At 37.8% G+C, this 22,387-nt stretch overlaps 1 protein-coding gene across 1 annotated transcript in view; it reads left to right on the forward strand.

Annotated features, from left to right (window-relative positions):
• Window positions 1-3,803: 3,803 nt before the first annotated feature.
• LOC119728312 (mitogen-activated protein kinase kinase kinase 1-like) overlaps window positions 3,804-22,387 on the forward strand; it is a 28,938-nt gene continuing 10,354 nt past the window's right edge. Inside the window, 9 exon segments of the mRNA XM_038200501.1 lie at window positions 3,804-4,447; window positions 9,041-9,173; window positions 9,549-9,698; window positions 14,191-14,259; window positions 14,412-14,481; window positions 14,484-14,650; window positions 20,305-20,421; window positions 21,456-21,628; window positions 22,124-22,239. Coding sequence (XP_038056429.1) covers window positions 4,203-4,447; window positions 9,041-9,173; window positions 9,549-9,698; window positions 14,191-14,259; window positions 14,412-14,481; window positions 14,484-14,650; window positions 20,305-20,421; window positions 21,456-21,628; window positions 22,124-22,239 — 1,240 coding nt within the window. The 5' untranslated portion in view covers window positions 3,804-4,202.

Genomic DNA, 22,387 nt, shown 5'->3' on the forward strand with positions numbered 1-22,387 from the left:
TGGAAAACAATAGTACAATAAACAGTGGTTAAAAGACATGCAAGATGAAGAGCATGCAAAAAAATCAAATTACCTTGAAAAAAACATCAAAAATAACTTTGCTCAGTGGCCCAATGTCATGTCAGTACTGAAACAACAACAAAGCACCAAAAAAGGGAAGAAATTAACGATACTCTCCAAAGAGTGAAAATGCACTCCATTCGAGTGAAGATTCAATCCCACAGTCGGAAAGTAGGGACTCGACGTTTTGGAGTGAAATTTCTGCAAGCGTAAAGATCGAGGTTTCACTCGAGCTTCGACTGAAGTGGTTCGTTTTTCAGACTATTTCAATCGAAAATGAGATTGATTTTTGCACTCTAAAACGTCTAGTCCCTAATTTCACTCTTTGGAATTTGGAGAGTAGCAATATCCTAAATTGATACTGAAATAGCTGTATATCATTAAGCAGTGACGTATCCGGGGGGGGGGGGGCAGGGGGCACCCCCCCCCGCGGATTTTTTTGACAATTTTTGTTGTCATGATTGAAATAAATGTTTATATATAGTTCTTTCGACATCAATCCCACCAAAGAAAACCCGCTCAACAACCATTAGCCTGCGTCGTGATAAATAATGTATAGTATACATAATAATGGTCAGTTTTGAAGAGCGCCCCCACCAGCCAGGCGCGGTTCTACGGGGGGGGGGGGGGGCTAGGGGGGGCTGTAGCCCCCCACAATTTTGTCTAGCCCCCCAAAAATAAATTCCGTAAAAAAAAAAAATTGCGTTAGCAAAAAGAAGGATTGTGATGTACATGCGAACGGTCTCCCCCTAAAGAAGAAATAGCCGTGACAAGGGTGCATTAGTTAATATATAGTGTGAATGATTTTAGGATTTTATTGGCGCTCCCTTTTGAAAATATGGCATGAGGGTCCCCCCCCCCCCCCCCACCTATTGAGTTTCGGAGGCCTAAGTGTCTGGAAAAAATAACCGGTCAACAATTCAGCACGCCTCCCTGAAAAAATTCTGGATCCACCGTGCTAGCCCCCCAAAAATATTGGTTCTAGAACCGCGCCTGCCACCAGGCCCCCCCCCCCCCCCACCGCCCCGCTTTTTGATTTTACGAGGGCAAGTGTCCAGAGAAAAAAAACATGTCTACATTTCGGCCCGGATGTGCGGTGCCCCCTCCCCCCCCCCCCGACATCAAAAGCTGGATACGCTGCTGCCATTAAAGTTTCTGTCTGAAATGACATCACACTTTTGCTCACACTGTGAATATGCAAATTTTCATTAGCATAAAAACCAAAAAGGCACCAAAATGTCCTTAAAATGGCAAACTGAAAATGGGACACAAAGCTGCGCTTCATTTCCAAAGATTAGGCCTTCATTAAAAAAAACCTTACATATTACATGAGCCCTCTAGCTTCCAGAGGGAGTCTTACAGACAGCCAAGTTGGACGAGACCCGGCCCCTCCTTGATGATGATGATGATGATGAAGATTTTCTTATATAGACGGGATCCCAGAAGCCTCCTTTGGGTTTGAAATTCCTCCAGGTATTTTACATCTAACGTATTAAAGTTGATATTACGTACTTTTTCAAAATTTCAATTGCTTTTCCGAACGAAATTTAACGGAATATAATGTCCTGTAACAAATAAATGTGCTTGTTTTTTTTTTTTTTTTGCAGGCCTATACAGTTTTAAAAAGTGGTTTTAAATGGCGCGCTTCAGTTCAAAAATTGCGCACACTATTCAGAACGAATTAGGAGCGTCCCGCTCTTAAAGGGAATATACATCATTTGCTTTTGCTGTAATTTTCAGAAATGGATGGAATTGGGGGGTTGGAAATATATAGCAAATATAGTTACACTGACTTTTTTGAGGTTTTGGGTTCGAAAATGCTATAAAAACCAAGAAAAACAATCATTTTCCTGTAGTCTGGTTCCCTGACTCCATTTAAGAAGAAACAGAGCAGTTTACATATATTGGGGAATTGTAAGGTCAGGGAACCAGTCTAGCTGGCAGTACCCGTTCATAGGTGTGTAATCGATTGCAAACAAGTGCGATGGTCAACTGGGGCCAGTATTTGAAAAAAAGCAAGTTTTTTTCCAACGCTGATCGGCCGATCAGCGTTGGAAATTGATACAAAAATACCACTTTTCTTGAAAATGACAGTATACCAGGTGCCATGATTTTACAGTATGCTTTACACTGTCATTCACCAACAGTCCAGCAAGGTATTTCAAAATGATTTGGTAGTTTTATTTTTTGATGTTTGCAAATGTTGTATTTTCCCTTTAACTCAAAAGTTATTGATTAATGGATTATATACTAGTCTTGTCGTTGGCCGAAGTTTTCTTTCGTGCGAATTGGAAAGCTCATAACTAATGTAATGCTTGAAAATTATCAATTCAATTTGAAAATCTATTTTTCAAGGTGCCACACCCAAAAAAAGCACGTATACACCAACTTTAAGGAAAAGGCGTTAATTAAATTATAGGCATACCGAGTGTTCCTAAAAGTTGGTCTGGTGGTACTCCCCCCTCCCCCCCCCCCCCAAAAAAAAACCCCGTTACGTTTGTTTTTAATATTTTTTGTTTGTTTATATAATAAACAAGGGCGTCAATCACTTTTCAAAAGTGTGTGTGTGTGTGTGTGTGGGGGGGGGGGGGGGACTTTCGTTGAACGTAACTAATGCGAGCGCGAAGCGCGAAGCCCTCACGGCGTGGGGTTAGGGGCCCGCTTAAGGGCCCCGAAAACATTTGGATTAGACGCTCTGTGGTGCGATCTGAGGCAATTTCTGACCACTTTAACGCCTTTTTTTTAAGCAAAAGATTACAATTTAAGCATCATTTTTTAAGTTTGGAGTAATTTAATCAGCTATTCTGAGCTATAGAATATTATTTGGGCTACATTTTTTTGGAGGGGGCGAAAAAAGTGGGGGGGGGGGGGGGGGGGGGGACAAACGATATGATATCCCCCACTTTAAAATGGGCCTTCCACGTCAATGGAGGAGAGAGTGCAGACACCAGGTTGGTGCTAACATTCTTTTGTTTTTCCAAGTGCAAATAGTAACAGTAGAGGAATTTTCGAACGATTAACATGCTGTATCCATGTTAATTGATTGACGCCCATGATAATATAACTTGTGATTTTTTTTTTAAGAGATGCCGTACAAAATCTCCACCCACAATCATAACATCAAAGAACTCAAATTATATTGACTAGGGGTGGCACCGTCGCTCATTACAGGCCTACATCTTCGCCTTCGTGTATTGAGTTTCGCTCATCGTAAACTTATACAGCTTTCTTTCATAAAGTGAATTGAAATGTTTTTTTTTTTCAATAGTATACTAAGCACGTACATAAAAATTAAATTTAATACAGCTTATTCCTTAAAAACCTGGTTTCAATGTGATAACATTTGGAATTTTGGATTTCGAAAAACATGTCGAAACAAAAGAAAATTAATCATCAAAAATACATGTGGCCAAAATTAATGATAGAGTGACGATCTCCTAACTTTGACGATTCTTTTCTCTAAAGTAAGTTTGGAGAATTCTTTTTTTTTAACGAAAGTTTAAGTAACGCTGACATTCTGTCGCGGTTTAAATTAAGAATCATGAGCTTCAGCGAGATGTTCTCACTCGGCCACCGTGAGAAACCATAGCGATATGGAAGACACACCGCTATCGATTTTTTCCCGGGCTGGCTTTTGTACTCGCGCACTCACCGCCCAACAACAAAGGAGATTGGCTACGAGCCAAAAATTGTAAGCTAAAAATAGCAGGTGATGTCATTCATCGCTTTTGTTAACGTCCAACGGCGGCAAACACATGCAAAAACCACATTCCTAAATTTAAAACACGAGTGGAGTGAAAAGCAGTAGGAAGTCTGTAGTAAACCACCTCGGGAAAATCACTGTGGATTACTTTTCAGCGGATGTAATTGCGGTTTGTGGAATTGTCGTAGGCGTTACTTTGACTTGCCTGGACGGCCGATCTGCTTGATTTCCAAATGATCACCTAGGATAAGATAAATTCGACCGAGGATTTCTCGACGACCGTCTCGGTAAATTGAGGTGCTCAGCCCGTGGGGGTGGGCACGTTGCCTTGGTGCTGCGACGCTTTGGAATTATTTTTTTTTGGACACCACAGGAACTTTTGTTTTAACACATTTTTGGACCAGGTTTAAGTTTGTTCAGCTGCTTGGTCATCTCTTGAATGGAAACCAGAGGAGCCAGGTCAAAACGAGGGATTTCAAGTCGCGATCCTTCACCGGAGTTGAGCAAAAGTCGACCGCGAACGAAACGGGACCAGTCACCGAAGGGCTGCAGCGGTGACAACGGGGCGAGGGCGGCACCTTGTGCGGGGCAATCAGTTGCGTCATCCGGCGAGGTAAACAAGTCCGTGGGCGCTGGGCCAGGGGCTGGCGGTGGCGGTGGTGGTGGATGCTCTAACTTAAATGGGTAATAAACTCAGTCAAATTGGTTTTGTCAGTACTGTGGTTCTTTTCTTTTAAACTAATTGAACATTTTATTTTGTAAACATTAAACCTCAACAAAGCCGTAAGACATGCAAAATTGAGCAAGATAAAAAAGATTGCCTAATTAAATTCTTAAAAGAAAATTTTCCATTGTACAGTCGTTTGACCGGTTCCGCAATCGCAAATCGTCTGAAGCGTCTTGTGGCGAAAAAACGCGCTTTCTCGGGAAGCTACCTATCTATAAATATGCGCAAATTACTCACCTACTTCATGATATGAATAGTTTTCTGTGATCGTTTGAAAGAGAAATTTGCCAGGACATTTTGTAGAGGTCGGTGCTTTGACCGGTTCCGCAAATGTTTTCCGGTTTCGCAAACGGCGCCCTCTGCGAGACTGGACTGAAAATATTCCTTGTTTACTGGCCAAATCTAGATCGTTTTTGCCCCCAAACCTGCCAAGAAAAGATATGGATTATATTTCCCTGTGCATGAGCCAAGGTCTGCACATTATAATGCGTCCAAATTTACAAAATGGAACTCCATGAAAATGTTATGGTTCGTTGGATTTTTTTTACGTTATAATTATTTGACTTGCTTCAATCCAATTAAATGACTTTCTTGCTTTTTGTGCATTCTGTCTATCATCTTGCAATCACTAACATTTTGCTTTTTTGTTGTCTTATTTTTATTTAGACACACTCTAACGTTGGATAGAACCAGACACAAACCTTGTACCGAATTGCTCCAGTTGGTTGTTTTTTCTCACATAAGCATAGACCAGCTATTTATGAATTTGAATTAATATTTTCTCCAGGATCATTTTTAATTCCTATGACACTTAAGGAAGTGACTGCATGGCTGGATGAATTGGAACTGAATCATTGTCTGCAGGGGAGCACTGTTTATTAATATTATTTGTTTATTTAATTATTATTATTTATTTACTTTTGTTTATTCCCTCCTCCTTTTTTTTTATTTTACTTTTTTTGTGGGGGGGGGGGGGAGGGGGGGGGGGAGTGTTTCAATTTGTTCAGGGTAACAACACAATATGCTTAATTTTGTGTGCACCAACATCCAGTAGGGGGAACCCGGGGGCCGGGAGGGGAGGGGGAACAGGCCTCAGCAGGCCAGATACATACAGGCCACATACATGCACATATTGTTTCACATTCAAATTAAATTTCACAAACAAATTAAAACAAGTTGTTAAAAATGTCATAAATCCTATGGATGTTTCATAGCAATGGCAATTTCTAATTATAATGTTCAGTTACTCCTCATACGTTGTTGCACATATTAACTATGTACATGTATCATGCTTGGCAACTGTATTAGCAAACCTCATCTACTGTTCGGTGATGCTCTTAAAAGAAAATGTCAACACATTCATCACGTGTATCTCGATAACCCTTTCAATATATTGACATGTGATACCTGCATGCTTTAAATCCAAAAATATACGTGTCATATAAATAAATGGTGATGAATCACAGAAATAGACATGTTCTGTGAGTTTTTCCTGCAAAGTAGCATAGTTTTTCAAACACCTCACTTCTCTTTCACATGTACTGGTTAATAAAAATGTATGTAACGCCTTTAAATTTATTGCCTTTATGACACCTGCATGTCTGTTTAATTGTTATACAGAAATAATTTAAGCACTCCAGAAGCTAGCACTATACAAAAAAACTTGTCACATAAATAAATTAATTCAAAGAAATGGTGATGAAGACACACAGCTACATGTACTTTCACTATAATATTCAACTTCTTCTTGACCTTCACAGGTAAAACTGAAAAAGATGTGCTGATGGCCTCTTATGGCCTATCAGGAGGCTGGCGTAATCTTCTTCTTTGTCTTTGGCATTGTCTGTATGAAAAAGAAATTTTATATAAAACGTTTAGTTTATGACCAATTGAAACAAAAATGAGAAATGGTTTATAGTATTTGACAAATTTTGTGCTCCAAGAAAACAATCAAAATTTGTGTCTCTGTACTGACGAGAGACTGGTGTTCATTATGAAATATTAGTGGACCTATTTTTCTTTTTGTTTAAAAGGGTAAAGAGTAAGGTTAGAACCCACCGAAAAAGGATAATTTTAAATTTACTAAATTACTGGAAATGTCCTTTGGGTTAGAAACATATTATTATGCACTATTCTTAATTGGTCCCCACAAACCTCACCTCCTAGCCTGGGCTGACTCATGCACCCTGGATGTGGAGAGTTGTAACTCTAAAATGGATTCAAACCCCTTAGGCACAACCGCTTCAACATCAAGTATGGGGTGAATTTTTTTAGAGCAAAGGAAAAGCGTTTAGTGGGAAGTATTAAGAAAGATTTTAAATTTTGAAGTCCAAATTTTTTTTATCCAAAACCTTCAGTACTGTCCGGAAGCTGGACAGAAACAAAATCATTTTGTTTCAATTTAGTTTTCAATTTTTTGCACTGAACACCCAGAAATGATCATCAAATTCGACATTTTTAAACAAGGATTAATAGAAATTCTCAATTTCTTTGTAAGTTGTAAAAAAAAAAAGATTCATGCCAAAATAAATAAAGTGCACCGCGCTAGGGGGCCGTCATCATCAATACTTGTCAATAGCAGCACTGGTTAATACAGTCACACCATGGCCAGTGTATTGTATAGGCAGTATGAATGCGTTTGCGGAACCGGCCAAACGACCAGCAGTTACTCTGGTGGGTATAGAAAAAAAAATTCAAAGACTTCAAATCTTATATTTGTATGGTGGAATAATGAATAATTTCCGAACAAGTTGCATCAATCGCCATGATTTAATTCCCCTGAACAATCGTGTAGCAGGCCGACAAACATGAAATCACGCTTCCGTGCGCGTTCCATTTCGGCAGTTCGTTAACGGCAAGTGACGGTCGTAGGGGATTTATTTTTAAATGTAAGTGAGTATCCTTAAACTAAAACCATTTTTGAAAAGTAGATGGAATAACCTTTCCATCGATACCAAAGTTTAAGTCCTTGGCGTTTTCGTCTTCCTGAAAACGAGAGCTAGTTTTCCGAAATTGCGGAACTGGTCAATTTGCGGAACCGGTCAATTGACTGTACACAATTTTCAAATTGTGGCACAAGTATGAAGTAGTAGCAAATATTGACCTTTGAATAACCATATAACATTTTTGTTTAATGGCCTATCTGCATTTCAGTTTCTTCATAAGAAAACGGTTTAGAAATATCGTTAGTTATTGTCATAATTAATTGAAATTTTAACTTATTTCTTGGATTTGGAAAAATATATGGGAAAAATGTATCAACCTGACGCCACTTCCACGATTGTGTACAAAGTCTATGGAGAGTCAAGAAAATTTTCTAAGAATTTCCTAACAAAATTCAAAATGTTTTTCAGTCCCAGATTCATGTCTTATCATTTTTGCAATGAATGACCTTCATTGAGATGATATATGAAGATAAAAGTGGCTTTAAGTTGCAACATTTTTTTCCGAATATATTTCACGGGAGATGAAGTGAAGTCGCTATAGTTCTTGTTCCTTTTGTTCAAATTTTAAGCTGGTCAGTGTTTATAAAAACAGAAACTAATTAAGGCCAATTGGAAGAACACTTAAAAAATACAGCATGTGCCTAATTATTAATTTCATTAATAAGGGACACTGAGTTTTGCAACAGGACTGTTTTTTTCTGCGCACACTGTCCCTGTTTATAAACGTTAATATTGTTTTTATCCCACGCGAATGACGTGTCAGTTATGAAATTTCCTGTTGACAAAATTAGTCTGCACCATGGATGGCCTCAACCAAAGTTGTGCAGTTCTGCACAAATAGGAAGTGACTTGTTCCTGCTGACGTAGTACATGTACATGGGTACTTGGGTAGACATGTCGACTCTTGCCATGTCATTACAGTAACGTCGTTCACGTACAGTATAGTCAAGGAACATCTCATACCTTAGTTAAGAGAGAAAAGCCTGTCATACTCAGAAAGTTCAGTGTAAACTAGGGCTAAATATGAATACAAGATCTTTACTTCGTGAACTTCAAGTAAGGTAAGTTCATTAATATTTCAAAACAATAACAAAAAGTTTGTGGTCATTTTCAAGTTGTGGTTCTCAAACTCGTGTTGTTATGATGACGGCATTTTTTACAGCATAACAGTATCGTGGCTGTTAACGAAGGGTTTCTTGCGATGATGTCATTAGTGCACACGTGTCCTTTTTCGGTCATATTTTCATTGTGTGATTCATTCAAAAATAAAATTACTTATAAGCTCCCATATTTAGTTGGGTTGTGTTGGGAGCCACAGTTCCAGAATGGTGGTTGGGTGCTTATATAGCCTCAAGATCTTATTTTCTCGAGGCATTTCTGAATATGCCAGTGTACACGTAAGAGTAAAAAAGATCATGGTTGCGACGTCGGTAAAGTTTCACTTCAAAGTGAAGCAGATAGTAAGGTACACTAATACACTTCCATGTTAATCTACATGTATTTTACAAGTGAACACTTTTTTACATACAGTGCTTTCAAATGCCAAATTTCTTAAAGCTGTAAATTGTTAAAATTTGGAAAGGTTTCATCTTTTTGCTTTCACAGGATGATCGAAAAGGATAAGTGGATGGCTAAGATGGAAGACCCGTTGGAGAAACAGCGAATCAGGGAACGGCTGAGAGCGATGCCTTCTGGGAAAAAAGACGGAGAAGAAAAGCAACGGGGCAGGGGACCTATGGTGAGTTTTGAATTGGAATAACCTGAATTGTTTACTTGGAATTATTGTCGTGTTCAGTATTTTTAATTCTTTTCAAACTGAAGCTGATATAGTGGACATTTCAAAAAATTATCAAAATCAAGATGGTCAAGAAAATACAAACTAAAGTTTCAACGTTAGGCAAGAAATACGCTACAATTATTGGTACATTGTATTTGATGAAATTGTTGTATTAATTAATGAATAGATTAATCAAAACTCTTCCCCAACATTTTTGTTTGATTTATCATTCGAAAAAATAATTTGCAGGCCAAGATGGAACAGTTTAAAACTGAAATAAAAAGTTGGATATTATATTTATTTTTATTTGTTGATATTTTTTTCCCTCCTCCCCAGGTTGTAAGACCTCCTTCCCCTTCATCCCGCCAAATAAGTTCGGGTGCGTCGTCTGGGTCCAAGGTTGATGTTGCTAAAAGACCCTCGACTCTCCGAACGAAACGTTCTCCTTCACCCAGACAGACACCAGAGTCTGTCTTTGCCCAACAGGTAATTTTGTTTTAAAATAATTTGCAGATTTTTAAAGTGTATTTTTTGTGTGCTGCTGTCAGGTGTATGCTTATGAATCTGTATAGTTTCATATTTGTGTAACGCAATGATTAAATCAACTTTGAGAAATGCATTTATGCATGGTTATTCATCACACGCCTGTGATTTGACTCAAATATTAAGGAAAGTCATTCAATGCAAACAAACAAATAACCGTTAAAAAATTCAAACGTTATCGGCCAAAAGATTGCTTGTTCAAACATATTATCAAAATCTGTGCTTACTGAATTCATGAGATTCTGTGCAGCTAAAGATAGCGATAATTGCAGTTTACAAAGCAGCTTACACAGGACAAAGTTAGCCAACCTGTTTGTTATGAATGGGCAGGTTTCAATTGGTTAGCTTTGCCATTTGGCTATCTATTGTGGAAATTACATGTACAAAGTCCAAAATCGGTGCCTTTTTTCCCCTGTAAACATGTACTAGCAGGTAATTTAACAAATACAATCTAGATTCTTAAAGTAATGCTGATCTTAAAAATCAAATGTACTGGTAGATTTTATTTCAAAATACGCTTTTGAAATTAAAAAATTCCAAAAGATTCCACGGATCTCAGACTACATGTATTTTAATTTTTTTGTTTACATTTATGAATTTCATGAAACTGCCATTAATTTTTGAGAAAAATGTTTTCATTCATAAAGTGTACTTTGGAATAAAACTAATTTGATTTTAAGATCATCATTACTTTTAAGAAATTTATGAAATGAAATCCATTCATGACATCATCACTTGTCATCATCTGGAATATTCTTTGATATTTACATTTCAAATATTTCCAATTTATAAACAAAATTGTGACTGAAATGTTATTCATGGGTTTAAAGGTCCTCACCCCGCCTATTAACACCAGCCGATCATTACAAATAAGATCTAACTTAAATACACTTCAGGGTCGATTCAAGTTCTTATTGTTTCCGCATGTACAAACTCCAATATGACTCAGTTCAGGTCGGTTGTTGCATGGCCAAAGGCACTCACCATTTGAAAAGCGCACGTGTGTGCTCGGCGTGTATAACACGCATTGACGAGCTTTTGTGTGAAACGGCCCACTCGCCTCGCCGCGGTTTGTCACGAGTGACTGATTGCTGTGTGCGAGCGGTGACGTCACAATAGCCACCTCGATTTTGGCGGGAAATTTTTATCAGCCGGTTTTTGTTAGTGTTTGAAGAGCGTATCGCTATCATGTTCAAGGCAAACAATGCTGGGCTATGCGTGCACCTGCTGTGGTTATTTGTAGATGCCCAAAATTGTAAAGGTCTTCAAGTGTAAATATCTTGTATTACTGTAATACTATTTGATACAGAAGTTGTCTTATGCAACATTTTGACGCAGTACTTGTGCTTGTGAAATATTTGTGTTCCAAGAACATGTATAATTGGATAGTGTGCATTCACAATGTACATGTACATGTACAATTTTCAATTTGCTAGATATTTATTCAACGTTGTTCCTCATATACAAAATTAATGTTATAATTACATGTATTATGTTGGATATAAATTAAATTCAAACCAACATTTATCATAAATCAACAAAATACATACTCGAACAACGTTAGGTATACTAGGGTGAAGCATAGCTTTTGTACCCCAACCTGTGGGCAAATACGATTACAATACAAGTAACGAATAGGGACAAAACGCAGGGACAAACAGGAACATAGCAAGCAGCAGTAAAAGAATTATTCATCAGACGTTATAAGAGTTATACGCAATTGATTTTTCAATTTGTTGGTGAATGTAGATAAAGTTAACGATGATTTAAAATTTTATGCTTGTCCGGACAACTGAGGGCGCTGTTGCTATGATGTCATTTCAGGAAGACACTGTTCAGTGTAGTGGGTTTTCTGTTCAAATTGTGAACCCAACATTTGCTCATTGAATACATTTGTGAGAAAGGTTTGCTCATTGGCTTACTGCCATGTACTGACACAACAACGAATCACCAAAGAAAAGCAAATTTACGACAGCAAAATATCCAATACTCTAACAACTTTTTGTGCTGAAATAGCTGTAACATTGAGGTTTCTGCCCGGAGTGACATCACAGTTTTGCTCATGAATGTGGAAAGCCGCATTAGCATAAAAACCAAAAAGGCACCAAAATACCCTTGAAAATGCCAAAACGAAAGTTGAAAATAAGGTAAAATGGGACACAAAGGTGTATTTTCAAGGATTGCACTAAAAAAATTACATTGCATTGGGCCCTTTAAAATGCATTGAGGAAAGAACTACCTTAAAATGAGAACATCTATTGCAAGATCATCACATCAGTCAGGCAAAAAGGACTTTTATTAAAAAAAGAAAAAAAAAATGAGAATGATACACACACACACAAAATTTTTTACACACACAAAATAACAAACAAATTCTCGTACACCCATCTGTCACATGCTGTGGAAGTGTTGTATGTACACACGGTAACCATAGCAAAGAGGCAGTCCACAGATGACCAGAATGCGTCGTTACCAGGCAGATGCCTACGTCACCAGCAAAACAGACTGTTACCGTGGTAACTGACTCTTGTACAACACGCCTATCATTTCATCTGGTTGACGAGCAATCTGCATCTTTTGATTTTTTTTCCGCTCCAATGCAAACACGAGATAAACCAAGGTTACGGAATTCTTAATTAGGCTTCAGGGATGGGCGCGTATTGCTTCTTTTTTTCCTAGAACCATGGAGGCTTAGAATGAACATTTTGCGCATTGTGAAATCGTAAATTAAAGAAAACTAATACAGTTTTAAGTATTCCAATATTGTTTTTTGAAATTCAAGATTATGGATTTTTGAGCTTTAAACACACAAAACAATTAAAAAAAGTATAAATAATAACATTTTACATTTCACATAAATTTAAACAACACACGGCACACCTAGTAATTAATGCTGATCCCAGCACACACAATATTCTTTTCATTTGATGCAGAAGTCTCTTTATGCATCAGTTTAGACTGACTGGGTTTAACCCATTCATTGGCATTACAGGGTTATCCTATATGATAGCACTGCCCGGCTAGTCAGTCAGTGAGTCAGAGGACTCTCGGCTGGCCCTCTGAGACCAGCACAAATTGGTGTAGCCTAGTAATTAATGCTGATCCCAGCACACACAATATTCTTTTCATTTGATGCAGAAGTCTCTTTATGCATCAGTTTAGACTGACTGGGTTTAACCCATTCATTGGCATTACAGGGTTATCCTATATGATAGCACTGCCCGGCTAGTCAGTCAGTGAGTCAGAGGACTCTCGGCTGGCCCTCTGAGACCAGCACAAATTGGTGTAGCCTATTATTCTCGTCAAGCAGAATCAAAGTCTAATTTACATAAATTTAGCACCATGCAACCAACACAACTGAACATTGTACAGTTTTAACATTAAAATTGAGTGTAAATTGACCAAGCATTGTGATAATTTGAAATGTCTGATAACGAGATTTCCCATGCCGTTAGATAGATCTCCATCAGACCTCCAGCTTGTAATCAAACGATATGGTATCGCAGTGTCTTTGTAATTAATGCGACCCTGGGAGTTTCCCGTCGTTGCAATTTAATTACAATTGGGCGGGTGGATATATATGCTTCATGGACACTTTCGCATTGATCAAATTGTTTAGAGAAATTACCGTCATGTACCTTACGCCCCACCCCCCCCCCCCAAAAAAAAACTTACGCTTATAAATGCACTCACAAATTTAATGTCTGTTTAGAGGCAATGTTATGATTCATTCGGTATTGTCTTTAGTGATTCATGTTCGCAAATGTTCAGCCGTAAAAGTGTTTCATGTAGAAGGTCTGTCATACTCAATGACGCAACATTCTGTCGCGTGCCTGGGAATTTGACGCAATTTCGGGCTGAATCACCAAGGCCGACCCACCCGTGATTCATGTGAGATTCACTCCGTAGAATTTTAAGACCGGACTTATTGTCCGCACCGAGCACAGGGCTTTGATATCGTTGAAATCAAAATGAAACAATATTTGGTTTATGTATGAAGGGATATACGGAAAACCAATGTCACATTATTAACAAGCTCTGTAGCTATTTCGTTGTAAGAAAACAGCTTCGATATATTCTTAGAATCCAGTAATTATTCAAAATTGTCAAAGAAATTTGCAAATAGCCAAAATTGAAGGAAAATGGAAATATAAGGGGAGCATAACTGGTAATAATAATATAATATCTGTCTGTGTTTTCTGTATTTTACTTAGCAACCGGACACGAAGTGAAATTCTTTTTTGCTGTAAGCGAAAGTGTGAAGTGAATGCTGTAAAATATAGATGGCGGTAAAAATGAGAACAGGGCAGCTAAACTGTAGCGGACAGCATAAAAGTTTAGCAGGGTGGGCCCTCCCAGAACCCCTTGTGGAAAAAACATGTGCCGAGATTGTAACAGATGAATTTCTCAAATGGTTTGTGTGATTTTAACGCAGGTTGTTTGCCGGTCTGGTTCCCCGACTTCTCCAAGGATAGCCAGACACAGATCAAGAATATCCCCAGTGGTAAGTATTATCTTCACAAATTTATTTAAAACAAGCTCATGAAAGCAAAACCACAAAAAAAAATCTGTTCAGCATCCCAATGTACAGCATGATAAGGCTGTATTTAAAAGAGAAAGAAAAACCTTAGAATACCCTGACCATCTGTTTTTCAGAATTCGCGACCTCCTTCCCCGCCTTTCTCTTCACTGAAGCGAAGCCCCTCCCCCTCCCTGAAGCGAAGCCCCTCCCCCAGGGGGAGATCAGCATCGCCATAGCGGAGGAGATTCTCCAGAAGAGAGTTGAGAGGGCACTGCACGCTAGGCTGTACCTCCTGCAGCAGAGTGGACCCAACTCGTTTGTGATTGGTGGAGACTCGCCCAGTCACAAATACAAGGTCACCATTGGCCCACAGGTAGGCATTACAATGAACATACCCGGTATATATGAATATTCATGAATTCATAATCAAGATTTGTGAATCAACAATCCAAACTGATTGGTGGAGACTCACAGTCAAAAAATACGAAGTCACCATTGGCTCAAGGGTAAGCAGTAAACAATATGTGAATATTCATGAATATATAATCAAGATTTGTGAATCCACAATCCAAACTGTGATTGGTGGAGACTCACACAGTCAAAAAATACAAAGTCACCATTGGCTCAAGGGTAAGCAGTAAACAATATGTGAATATTCATGAATATATAATGAAGATTTGTGAATCCACAATCCAAACTGTGATTGGTGGAGACTCACACAGTCAAAAAATACAAAGTCACCATTGGCTCACAGGTAGGCAATAAACAATTAATCTGTGAATATTCATGATAATCAAGGTTTGTGAATCCACAATCCAAACTGTGATTGGTGGAGACTCACACAGTCACAAATACAAAGTCAGTATTGGCCGACAGGTAGGCATTACACAATGAAAACGTGAATATTCATGATACAAAAATAAAAAATTCATCTGCAATCCAATTTGTGATTGGTGGAGACTCACACATCGACAAATACAGGTGAGACGTCTTGAGACATGAATATTCATGAAACCCATAATTGGTCCAACTAGTGCAAGAATTTTTTTAACATTTTTTTACAAATGTTTATTCAAAGCACAATCAAAAAGCTAATAAAACAAACTTTTTGGAAAATATTTTCAGGGTTTTTTTTTATGATGCATTTCTGGGCCTACACGTGTTCTTTTTTCTCTACACAATCTTACAAAACAGAATTATAAGATTGGTTTGGGCAGAAGAATTTTGTTGTAGTGCCTAATTTTTGAAAATTCAAAACTTCAATAAAATGTTGTCCGACACTTAATGGAGCCATCGTGTACAGTGTAGCATGCATTGATGATGCATCATGTATCGTCTATGGCTGAAATTCTCGAGTGTTATAGTCTATGTCCTTCAATCAGTTACTGACATCGTAGGAAGTGTTAGCTCTCAAAACCTCAAGGGCCATGGGCCACTCTGGAGAAAATATGCTAGTATTCCTTGTCTGTATAATCAGTCAAGTGTCCAAATTTTGGTATCGAGTGACAATGGTTAAATAATAATTTGAAGAAACTTTGTATAGTCTTTCAGGGTTCTCCCCACGTACAAACGTGCGTATCGGCCCGATACGCTGGAATTGCGGCCCGATACGCCGACAAAAATGCCGATCACATTTTTCAGCCCCCGATACGCACAATATAATTATTATACAAGCCATTAAAATGCACAACATAATCGTTTCATACACCATTATTTCATCTTGACATGCAAAATCTTGACAAAAATCCCGCATTTCTGATGCATGCGTGATCAAAATGCACACGATGACGGGTCTTTCGCGTCAACCGCCAGCTATATATTAGCGCATACAGCACGGTACACTGGTTCCCTTCGCGTGCTAAGAGTATCAATGCTATGATGAAGGACCGGAACCAGTGACTACTGCCTCGTGCGTGCATACATGATGATGATGTCGGCCGAAGTTGGATCGTAAAAACACCAAACAAACATCGATGGAGAAAGAGAATTTCTGCAAATTAATTCACAGAACGTGATCTTTATTTTCTGTGTATGTATTTTCCATTAAAATGACGAGATTGCAAAGCTCGAACTTGTGGCGAAACATCGTAGCGTGCTTCTTAGAAGCAGTAGGGCCGTACACAGTGCAGTAATGCACACTGATACTGCGCGATGTACGGCCGGCCAGACTGAATGTTGGCAGTGCCAGGGGCCGTGATCGATGTACGTTAAGCATAGTGGAATCAACCTCCTCAAATATATTTTTAATTAGGTGAGGCAAGTTTTAATCTACGGAAACGTATTACCGCCACACATTTATTTATTTTTTTCACGTACGTACGTGATAAGTTTCACGTACGTACATGATAAGTTTTCTGTTTCACGTACGTACATGATAAGTTTCACGTACGTACATGATAAGTTTCACGTACGTACATGATAAGTTTTCTGTTTCACGTACGTACATGATAAGTTTCACGTACGTACATGATAAGTTTCACGTACGTACATAATAAGTTTCACGTATGTACGCGATGAGTTTCACGTACGTACGTGAAAACCTTTAGTATATCACGTGTTTTACTGCGTGCGTTTAGTTAGTCTTGTTCCCAGACCAAAAGATTCTGACTATTCCTGATGAATCTTAGGACAGGCAGCCTCCGTGGCTAAAAATAAACATGACGACATTGATGGCCCTTTTTCAAAGCTCGGCTTCGTTTCCGATTTCGCTTTATCACGTTTAGCTTTTTAATGTTTTGATCAAATTTTTAAGTTAATCACTTGCTTCGTGTTAGCAGGCGGAGCCGAATGAAGACAGAGTTTTGGACTGAATCTCAGTAATGTCGTCAAATTCAAAATTGTACATGACGCAGCAAAAAGTTCGCCCATACGATCCGATTATATTTGATGCACAAAATCGTCGTTGAATTTCAAGATTTCTAAGTGAAAGCAATGCATATTAATTATCGACTCATTTTAAACAAATTTAATAAGCAATTAGCAGTTAATTAAACCTGTATTATATTCGGAAATACTCAGGCGCTATCCGATTGTCGACGAAACGAATTCGGCAAACTTCGGTAATTTTCAGGGAAAAGGAGGAATTCCTCCCGTTTTAGTCACGTGACGTAAATTGTAATACAATGTATTACCGGAGGCTACCGGACTTAAGATTCATCGGGAATAGCCAGAATCTTTTGGTCTGGGAACAAGACTAACTAAACGCACGCAGTAAAACATGTGATATACTGAAAGTTTTCATGTACTTACGTGAAACTCATCGCGTACGTACGTGAAACTTATCGCGTACGTACGTGAAACTTATCGCGTACGTACGTGAAACTTATCACGTACGTACGTGAAACTTATCATGTATGTACGTGAAACCTATAACATATCACGTACGTACGTGAAACTTATCACGTACGTACGTGAAACTATCACGTACGTACGTGAAAAAAAATAATAAATGTGTGGCGGTAATACGTTTCCGTATTAATCACTTCTGATGGTCAGTCTTGATAATTTTCGTGGTGCAAAGGAAAATAATCCAGGCACAAAACTACATGATTCCTTGTTCAATATGCTCCATTCAATCATGTGTTTTTGTTCCTCCATGATTCAATCAGCAGCCCAAAAAAATGGCGAAATAATTTTTCCGACCTACCGACGCTATTTTGAAAGCCATGTAGTCGGAAGCAAAAGTGATTTTTTTCTTCACCTTAATTTCTTAATTTGAAACTTGCTTGTAAATATAATCCATACTTTCTAGATCAAGAAGGTTTAACACAGGTTTTGAAATGTTGATTTTTTTTTTTTAAGTTAAAAACGTTGATTTTTTTTTCTCTAATTACAAAAAATATCACAAGATCTCCTCTAAATTTTAAGGAAAAATCTTCCTTAAAGACTCCCCAGATTTGCTCTAAAATGCACCAGAGAGCCTCTAAAGTTCAAAATTTTTCGGGGCCCTTAAGCGGGCCCCGAACCCCACGCCATGGCTTCGCAGGTTGGTGAATCACAACAAAACTTCCCCCACAGGTTTGTAAAAATCCTGGGGAGAACCCTGGTCTTTGTGTTGTAGCCCATACTCGCAGAGAAAGTCATTCTCTAATTAAGCTACTATTCACCCATTATTAGTCTTCAAGACATCAGGCCATTCATTACCAATTTTTCATTGAAATTTCATTGAAATGTGGCAAACTTCTCTGGAAAGTAAAACTTGAATGAATACCAAGTGTATGTTTTTGATGTCACCCAACGATTTTTTGTTTGTTCTCTTTTTGTTTTTGTCTGTCCATTACAAGAAAAAAAGAAAAAAGGTGTATTCCTGTGCTACTTTTGGGTTTCATCTCGAAAAAAAAAATAGATTTTGTTTTTTCAATTGCTATTTTCCTAGCAATATAAAAGTCATTCACATTTAAAAGATACAATGAACAATAAGATGCATTCCTGTGCCATTTTCCAGTTTCATCTCGAAAGATAAAATTGTTTTTCAATTGCCATTTTCCTAGCAATATAAAAGTTAATCACTTTTGAAAGAGACATTGAAACAAAAAAAATCCACGGATGTTTTAATTTGCATTATTTTTTTTTCTCACACAATTCAAATTATTGGCTGCCAGACAATACTTTGGCTTTGCAGTGCGGGTTATTTGTGCACAAAATGAAAGTCCCTTTTGAGAGGGTTGTGGATTTTTTTCATTAAAACAAAACATACAAATTGAAAATTTGTTGGGAGAAAAAAAGTCAATTTTTTTTAAGAGTATGGGGTATGTATAGATGTTTAAAAAAATCAGGACATGTTGGTAATTATGAACTCTCTAAATTCTTTTTAATTACGTGAAATTGTCATAAACCGTTTAAAAAGGGGACTTAATAGTATATCCATTGCTTTGGAATAATCAAAATTTGCAGTTTTGTAATAACTCATAATATAAAAAAGATATATTTATGTTTATATATATTCATGACGTGTTTTCTGACCTATTCATCATGATTACGATGACGATCATTGCTCGCCTACGCCCAAGCAGCGTCATAAACTCTCATACATTGATGGCATCAATTAATGATAAAAAAAAATACTGATGATTTCCGGAGAATTGGAAGCTAAAAAATGCCCCTCTGAGCTTGGATCGAAATTGAACATCTGCTTTGCGAATTGTTTGTTATTCGAGCGCGGCATTGTAATGAGGTGCGGTTGCGTTGTTAGGTAAACCAGCGCAGTCGTGGAAACGACTCTGTGAAGGCACAGCGCGTTTCTGGCCTGTAACCATGGTGACAAGGATGCGTTGCCGTTGGAGCGATAAGAGCTTTAGAGTTGACGCTGTGGTCAGCAGATGTGCACGCAACTTAATTAATCATTGATGGGTAGTTGATAGTCGGTTTGATTGGTAATTGCTATTTTCAGTGCTTTTGAGTAGAAATGAAACAAAATGAAAGTTGAATTTTCTGCAGATTGTATGTGCTACACGCATTGTGTATCCAAGTGATTAATTTCAAAATATGTTCTCATCAAAGGAAATAAAACTCATTAAAATAAAATAAAATTATTTGGCAGATGTTTTTTTTTTCAAAGTGAGGCATGCGTTTTGTTTAGTAAAATCACTTTTATTGACGTAAGCCTGGTTTTACTGTCAAAACAATCGATGGCAATTATAGATTTCAAAAATTGATTTACAACTTCAAAGCAAAGAAATTTACTTGTACGATATTTGACTATTACATTAAACTTATGGTTTGGGTTTTGGCTAGTTTATTTGTCTGTTTTGTTTTGCAAAAAAAAAATCAATTTCATCTTGAAGTTTTTGGGGCCCTTTTATGACATAAATTTTATAAGTACTGCATACTTGGTGATGTCCAGAGCTTTTGAGGAAAACAAAAGAGCAATACCCAAAATCAAAATTTACATCTGACTACAAAAGAAGGAATATGTATCTACCAAAAGATGATGTTTTTCTGTAAAAAGCTTGTCTCTACCTTCATACTCATGTGTACGTGTTGGACAGGAAATGACGTAATGTAAATTGTGTTTGTTTTTATTTTCAGAACTGCAACTGTACGAAAGGGCCGTTCTGCCTACATGTGCTGTTTGTAATGCTGCGAGTCCTACAGGTGCCGGAAGGCGATCCCATTCTTTGGAGCCGAACGCTCATGAATTATGAGGCATGTCCAAACAAGTATTCATATTAATCAATAATCACCACTTAGCGCATATTTAATTTTCAAACGTTTCATCATATCCGTTTTGAGTCACTTTAAATGCATTTCCTCCAAAAATGATTGTAAATGTTTGTGTTTATTGAGTAACAATCCACAGATGTTATTGACTTTGGAAAACAACACATGACTTGTATTTGTTTGGATAGTCTGAATTATTTATGCTATTTAAACTTATTGAATTCATATCAACTATTGTATGATATCTGTGTTGTGAAATTCCTCCTGTGATTTATGAAATAATTTGATGGTCTGAAGAAATGTCTGTGTTCTATGATAAAGATTTTATTTGCTTTTGTTTCAATTTGTTTAGGTTTTTTTTATATATTAGGCATGCAAATTTTCCTCGGATCATCTGATTTCCTCTTGCTTTTTTCACTTCTCACTTATGCCATTGAAAATTGAAAAACACTTAGTAAAGTCGTGTAAAGCTTGGAATTTCCTCTCTTTTTTGGTTTAAAATCCCAGTTCCATGCCTCATCCGGTTCGTTAGTATAAACATCATACACGCGCTTACCACTGATTACTAGCGCCCATTGGATAAACGCTCAAGTTGCGTTAACTTCCGGTTCCATTCGTGCTATGCTACACCGTGTGAAGTAATCATGGTTGAATTGAGATGACTCTCCACTAACGAACCGGATACATCTTATTTACTTAAATTTGAAGTGGTTTTCTTCTTGAAATAGCAGTGTGCCCAAATTTGGTATTAAAACTGGCCCAGTGCTCAGAGTAGAGGCCAGTTTATACTCGGCGCGAACGCAAACGCGTATTTGTGACGTCAGGGCAAGTTTTTGCACTGCAAATTCGCAAAAAAATGAACACATTCCAACTCTGACGAATTTTGCAGCGAATGCTTCACGACGTCAACTTGGATTCGCATGAAGTATGAAGCGGCTTTGATGCAACTCGGTTCCCAACTTTATAGACAACAAATCGAATGTTTCTCTTAAAAAAAAAATAATTTTGGATTCTTACAGGTGGAGGCGCTCTTCAAAAACTACCAAGCCCGACAGAAGAAACGTCTGAAACGCTCCAGCAAATCGACCAGTCAGCACGAGAGGAAGTCTTCCCACGATGCCTCAGCAACGACAACGACTAGCACGAGCACTTGCACTACGTCTCTAAACAGCACAACAAGTAGCGACCAGAGGTAGGATAAGCTACACTGAAATCAAGTCTAGGGTCTATTTTCATAATATAAACTATCGTCTAACTTAATAATCTTTACAAATGTGCCAAATTAACATTATTTCTTTGTGAATGCGACTTAATTCTTTTTCACAAAACCTGGCCAAGCTATTAAGACGAGTTCCTTTTTTAAATGTTGTCTCGATAAAAAGTGGGTGTGTGTTTTTTTCAGGGGAAATTTTTTTTCTTGGAGAACACTTCATGTTCTGATTTTGAAAACTTAAATTTCACAAAATTACCGGCATGTTGCATTCACATTATATTCACACATCTGGCCCCAAAATTGTTTCCATTTTTGCCTTTTTTGTCCTTCTGCCACCAATGTAATTAGCATTATTCTAGCATAAAAAAACCCAAAAGTTAAAAGCAGAAGACATTATGTCCATGGAAAGTTTGGTCAGTGTTTCTTTCAAAATGATGATTAATAATGAATATATTTGTATTTTTGTTGTCTTAGCACCAAGGAGGAGGATTTGTGTCCAATCTGCCTCTTGGAGATGGTCGACGGGGAAAGCCTGGTAGTCTGCCAAGATGGTTGCCGCAACCGACTGCACCACCACTGTGTAGCCATCTGTAAGTATGATAGTAAATCATTAGCCTTGATTAAATGTTTATACTTTCACAATTTTCGTTGACCATTCCCTGCAAGACAAACAAATTCTGGATGTATTAGGTGATGAACCTTCAAATTCTGAATATCCGGAATTCTTTTTTTCTTTCT

Source organism: Patiria miniata, unplaced genomic scaffold, assembly GCF_015706575.1.
Source record: "Patiria miniata isolate m_02_andy unplaced genomic scaffold, ASM1570657v1 HiC_scaffold_20, whole genome shotgun sequence".
NCBI lineage: Eukaryota > Metazoa > Echinodermata > Asteroidea > Valvatida > Asterinidae > Patiria > Patiria miniata.